Here is a 6,295-nt window from a genome sequence, read left to right as displayed (position 1 = left end):
CATGAATTTTGTGGCTTAAAACCCATCAGAATTTCTATGGAGGCTCCAGGGGAGAGTGTCCCCCTTACCTTTTCTGACTCTGTTCCTCAGCGTGGACCTTCTGCCTCTGCCCTCCAAGCAAATGCTGCAGTGTCTGCATCAGTCTCTCAGAATCTGTCTTCACCTTCATTTTGATTCTGAATTCCTGGCGCCGTTTGTGTAACCCAGGCCTCACACGTGCCCAGCAAACATGCCGCTCCTGAGCCACACCCCCAAGCACCAGGCTCTCTTTTATAAAGATGCTCTGATTACACTGGACACACCTGAATAACCCAGGATCTACTCTTCCATGCTCAAACCCTTAATCACAATGATAAAATCCTGGGGGGGGGGTGTTTGTTTTGTAATGGAATGTGACATATTATCAGGTTTTATGGGTTTAACTGTAAACATCTGTATCATAAGAATTTTTTTTGAGGCAAATCACCATTTTGATGATGGAAATATAAACCTGAAAACCTTTTCTACAAAGATCTAGGCAGTACATATTTTAGGGAATGAAGGCCACACAATCTGTTATGAATTAATTCTGCATTGCAACAAAAAAACAAACATGGGTAATATAAAAATAAAAGAACATGGCTGTGCCCTTCCCAAAAATAAACAAAAAAAAGTATTTACAAAAATCAGAAGCAAGCCGAATTAGATCCTTGAGTTCTATCCCCACTCCTACTGAAATAAAAAAAAAAAGTCTAGTGACATTTTGTGAAGAAGGAAAACCAGACGAACTTTAATTGGTTTACAGTTCAGAATTAGTAAACATGTTAGGAAGAGATTATGGGGATCAGGGCCTAAGAAGCCAGACCACAATTTACCTGCCGTAACAAAGGAAGCAGGCAGGCAATGGTGTTAGCACCAAGCCAGGAAAGAACCTGTGATCAGAGCTAATCCTTCTGAAGACTCCGAAATCCCTTCACCGATACCAGCCAATGCTCATTTTCCCAGAGAGCAACAAGTGTGCATTTCCTCCCTGAGCAGAAAGCAGATGTCCCAAAGATGGCTGCTCCCACAGAGGGGAAACCAGGGTCCAGCGGAGATGAATCCGATCACGTGGTGGTGTTTATCAGCCATAAAATCATGTGGATACTGAGCTGAGCTCCAGGCAGCTCTACCAATACAGTAAACACTTTGCCTGATTGCTTTGGGGAATCAGGTTCTGTGTGCCCTGCCAAGTGAAACTGGAAACCACCATTTGTGGGCTGGCCCATTGTCTTAGTAGATTCTCTCACCTCACTGCGTCTTAACTGCTCAGAGCCAAATATCCCTGCCACCCCTTCCCTCTCCCACATCTCCCTCTTGGGCATCACAGGATGCTTTAACTCCCGAGGGACACACCTTGTGGGCACACTGGATTCTGCAGACTGCAATAACACTGTAACCCTCACTACCGCCACCCTGCTCCTGGGCCCAAACAGTTCCAATGCCTCCCTTCTCTGTGGCCCTCAAGTTTATCGCTGCGTACCTACCAGGTGGCTCGGGACTTGTGCCCTTTTGTTCCCCGTTCCTAAATTAAGGGTGGCACCTGGTGAAGAACCAGCCAATTCCCATTACTAGGCTGCTGGGGCACAGCATGAGAAATGAGCAACCCATGCCATATCCTCTTCTAGCGGCCCTGGGCCTGACTGCTGCTGTTGCCTCAGGAGCAGCAGAACGAACTCCCCTGCTAGTATTTACCACTGGCGTTCCTCGCCATTCATAGAGGATTTCCAAGGGGTAGTTCAGACTATCCTGACCCTTTGGGGTCAAATAGACTCACTGGCCACCATAGGATTACAAAATCAGAGAAGATTAGATGTACTAACAACAGAGCGAGGTGGTCTTTGTCTTTTCCTAGGCAAGAAATGTTGTTTCTATGTTAACCAATCAGGTTTAGTGAAAGACAAGATCAGCAACTCCAGATCTTCAGAAACTTAAACAGCGTGACCCAGTGGATCACCGGTAGACGCTTAAACAGCGTGACCCAGTGGATCGCCAGTAGTCAGACATGGAACTGGACAATGCCCTTCTTAACCCTTCTCCTCTTCTTTTTCTTACTCCTCTAACTGTGCCCTGCCTCATAAACCTGTCTAGATTTCTTCAACAACAGAGCCAAAAGACTTCTAACCAGACTTTCAACCAGCTACAATTGCAGAATTACCAGCCCTAGCCACAGAGCCACAGACCTGCAGCACCCGGTTACATCCTGACGACCGAGATCAGGATTGCCCCCAAGAACTTCGTATCCCCATTCAATGGGAAGTAGTCTAATGGTGACGCTACTCCTTTCAATCCCTAACCTTTTCCTTTAAGGCTGTAGGTATCCCTTGACTTCCGACTACAGGGACTACCTTTCCCTTCAGAACTGTACACTTATACCCTCACCATGGGCATGGGAAAGCTGGTTCCACCTCTTGTCTGATGGGTGTGGTTCCAGCGGTCAGCGGCCTGGACTGACCAACTCAGTTACTACTCAGGCACAATCCAGAGCTCTAATTGGCCCACCCCAGCATCTACCAGTAAATGACCTACCTGCTGGAGCCCATGAAGGGCCTGATCCTGTGGGATGTATACTATTCCCAGTTATACAGAACAATCAGCAAGGACATAGGAAGAGGCCAAATGATCCCTGAAGATAATGGTGGCATTTTGGAGAGATTTCTACTCCTTGGTGGTGTTGCAAGAGGCCGCTTGTTTGTTCCCAGCTGCTCAGCCCCGAAAAAAACACACAGAAACCATATTATTTGCAATACTGTTTGGCCAATAGCTTAAGCGTATTTCTGTCTAACTCATATCTTAAATCGACCCATCTCCATTAATCTGTGTATTGCCACAAGGCTGTGGCTTACAGGGTAAAGTTCCAGCGTCTGTCTCCAGCAGGGGCTACATGGCTTCTCTTGACTTTGCCTTCTTCCTCCCAGCATTCAGTTTAGTTTCCCCTGCCTACCTCTGTTCTGCCCTGCTATAGGCTCAAGCCAGCTTTCTTTACTGATGAATGGTAATCAGCATACCGAGGGGAATCCCACATCACCTTGGTACTTACCTAAAATTGTAACAGAAATTAATTTGACGAAATACAGCTTGTAGAGGAATATTAACTGATGACACACAGAACAGAATATTTAAATAAAATAGTTTTATTTATATTAAATTGCTTTAAAATGTCAGGCATTTAAAGGATGCTAAATAAACAGAACAGGTTGTTCATCTGAGTTCTCTGGTGATAAGAACACAGGGATCAGCCACTTGGTTTGGGAAATGAATGGGGCTGTTGTAGGCTCTTCTCCTCCATCTGCAATGCTTCAAGCTGGTACAGTTAGCTCTCAGCAGCTGTAAACTTCCCCTCCACTTTCCCAAGGTCCCCTTGCTTCTCTAAACGCTGTGTGCCTGTAAACTTGTTTTAAGAAGCAAACTAGAGAACTGTAGAATGTCCTTGGGAAGAAAACAAGGATATTTTAAAATTATGGAGCAAGCAAGTTCTTCCTGAGAATCCCAGGGATGAGGAAAAGCAAACGGTACAAATCGGTTACCTGGCAGTGATCTAGACACTGAGCTGAGGGAGAGAGACAAGGGAGATGATGGTGATGGTGATGATGGTACCCGAGGAAGGGAGCCACAGAGACCAGTGTGTGTCGGGGAGAGACACAAGCACACAGGAACAAACATGAATAGCTGAAATACAGCTTGGTTTGACAGAGCTTTAGAGGTACAGTACTCTACAATCAACCCTCAAATGTCATTCCTCTGCCACAAAATAATGGGTTGCATCTCATTGAAGGGACGCCAAGTTTAACCAGCAATGTTCTCTGTGGTCCATAAGGCAATGGGCACAATCGATAGAATCTTTGGTTCCCATATACTAATTTGCAGTTATAGGAGCTACACTTTGAGTAAGTTGGAAATATTTCAAAAGCCAACTCTGAAAACTGGCCGCTAAGGATGAACTATGTTTGTGAACTAGGTATAATGTACCTGAGCTGTCTGAAATCTACACAGCACTGGAAACCTTGCAGTGTTCTCTAATCTGAGCTACTTTAAGAGGGTAGGGGAGAGGTTTGATCTGGAGATGCAGCTGGTAGCTGCAAGGGCAAGGAGACGGTGGCTACTATAACTTCATAACCTTCCTCTGAGAACCTCACTAAGCAGTGAGGGGCAGGATAGATTAAAGTCTTCATGATGACATCCTCAGTTGGAAGAACACAATGCTCCTCCAGCGGGACACAAAAAGGCATCTTGAGATTGGGACAAAGGCAGGTAGGCTTCCAAACCCAGAAATCTTAAGTCTACTCCTGCTGCTAATACAGGACACCAACTAAGAAATAAAGCCAAGAGAAACCCATGCCAACTCCACCGATGAACCTGAGTCTCGAAATAGCTACTCTTGAGATGGCCACATAGAATTCGGATGCCACCAACAGAAGCAGAAGCCCATGCCCATCTCTGCCTTACCATCGAAGCAGGGACTCTCCTTGAGACTTGTAAATCACAAACCAGGGCTTCTCTCTGAAGCTGCCTGAGATACTCAGTTTGGAGAATTTAGTCCCAAAAGGTCGGGGGGGGGGGGGATATCCTAGGTGGCTGGCAGAAGCCTTCAAAATTTTTCTTAGGAAGAATGTGGCTTTAATTTCAACCTCAGAGAATATTCCCAAATCAAATTGTAAGGGAAGTAAGTCACGCACAGGAAAAATGCAGAAGACAAAGAAACAAGACACCAAGAATAAAAATAGTAGATGGGGTGAGGGAGCGGTTGTGGAAAGATGGCAGAAGAACATTTGCTGCTATTGCAGAGGACTCAGGTTCGATCCCAGCACCCACATGGTGGCTCACAACTGTCTGTAACTCCAGTGCCAGGGGCTCTGAAGTCCTCTTCTGATGCATGTGGTCCACATACATGCATGCAGGCAAAATAGTCGTACATACAATAAAATAAATAAATCTTTAAGAAATTAAAAATAAATCAATAAGTAAAAATAAACATTAAAAACAATAGATGAGAAAGAACCCAGATATTGAAACGATGAGATACAACATCTGTAAATCTATATAACAAATCCACATGCCCCAGGAACGCACAGAAAGATTTTTGACCCCCGGCAGAATCCAGGAACACACACAGTGAACCCAAACTGAGATCTTAGTTACACTCATTGTTTAAACTGGAACTGCTCAGGATGTACATGTAAACATTGCGCAACCCCCAATTCCACACCAGACGTTAGAGAAACAAACAAGTATCCCAGGATGTTCACAGCACTCGTGTTACCCATGGAAAAGGAGAAACCCTGGAAGGAAGCCCACATCACCAACACGTGAGGAGATCAAGTATCATCTAGTCCCACAATGCTGCCCTGCCGAAGAGCAGTGCAAGTGAAGGCACCTCGCCACGTACATCACTGTAGACAATTTGCAAATGTATTGTTGAACAAAGGCAGAGCCATGATACATGCAGTCTGAGCCCATTTACACCAGAATAAACCGCGTACATTGCTTAACCATGCAAAGGTGGCAAAAGCTAAAACCACAGGCGAAAGAACTATGAAATTTAGAATAATGGTTATTTCTGGAATTATAATCAAGGCAGAGCAATGAGGGTCTTCTTTTTGAGGTGTGTATGCATGTGTTTGTGCATGTAGGACATGTGTGTGTGTGTTGAGGCCAGGGTTCAACTCCAAGTGTTGCTGCTTTGACGCTCTCCACCTGGTTTGGTTTGAGACGGGTCTCTTCCTGACCTGGACTCTCCAAGCAGGCTATGCTGGCCGTTGAGCCCCAGCGTCTGCCTGACTCTGGCCTCCAGCACTGCCACCAGGCCCACTTTAAAAAAATGAATTCTGGGATCCAGCTCTGGTCCTCATGCCTTCAAGGCAACACTATCAAATAAGCGATCTCCCCAGCTCAGCTGAGGCTTTTCTAAGGTATCTGATAATATTTATTTAGGTATTTATGCATGGTACTCTATTAAATTATCTACTTAACATGGGAGGCTGAGACCAGAGATTGCTTGAGCTTGAATTTGAGGTCAACCTGAGCAATAGCAACAACATACGTATCTTGGCTCCCATGACATAGGCACAAAAGACAAAAGTAAATAAGGATGCTCCTCATAGTTCTGTGGCTGTGGAACCACCTGCTAGAGTTCAGTGTTGTTCACGTTCTCAATGCCGGCTTCCTTGGCCATAAAATAAAAGGGACCCATTTTGGACAGCAGCTCCTCAGGACTGCCGTACTCCACAATCTTCCCACTGTCTAGGACCATTATCCTGAAATAGAGGAGAGACGAGCT

General features: G+C 45.3%; 1 protein-coding gene across 1 annotated transcript in view; it reads right to left on the bottom strand.

Annotated features, from left to right (window-relative positions):
* Nucleotides 1-3,131: 3,131 nt before the first annotated feature.
* Abcc2 (ATP binding cassette subfamily C member 2) overlaps nucleotides 3,132-6,295 on the bottom strand; it is a 60,322-nt gene continuing 57,158 nt past the window's right edge. The window contains exon 32 of the mRNA XM_075974151.1: nucleotides 3,132-6,272. Within this exon, the coding sequence (XP_075830266.1) occupies nucleotides 6,143-6,272 (130 nt within the window). The 3' untranslated portion in view covers nucleotides 3,132-6,142. The remainder of the gene's footprint in view (nucleotides 6,273-6,295) is intronic.

This window comes from Microtus pennsylvanicus, chromosome 5, assembly GCF_037038515.1.
Source record: "Microtus pennsylvanicus isolate mMicPen1 chromosome 5, mMicPen1.hap1, whole genome shotgun sequence".
NCBI classification, from domain to species: domain Eukaryota; kingdom Metazoa; phylum Chordata; class Mammalia; order Rodentia; family Cricetidae; genus Microtus; species Microtus pennsylvanicus.
Note: the sequence above shows the minus strand (reverse complement) of the source record. Positions and strands in the feature narration are given on the sequence as shown.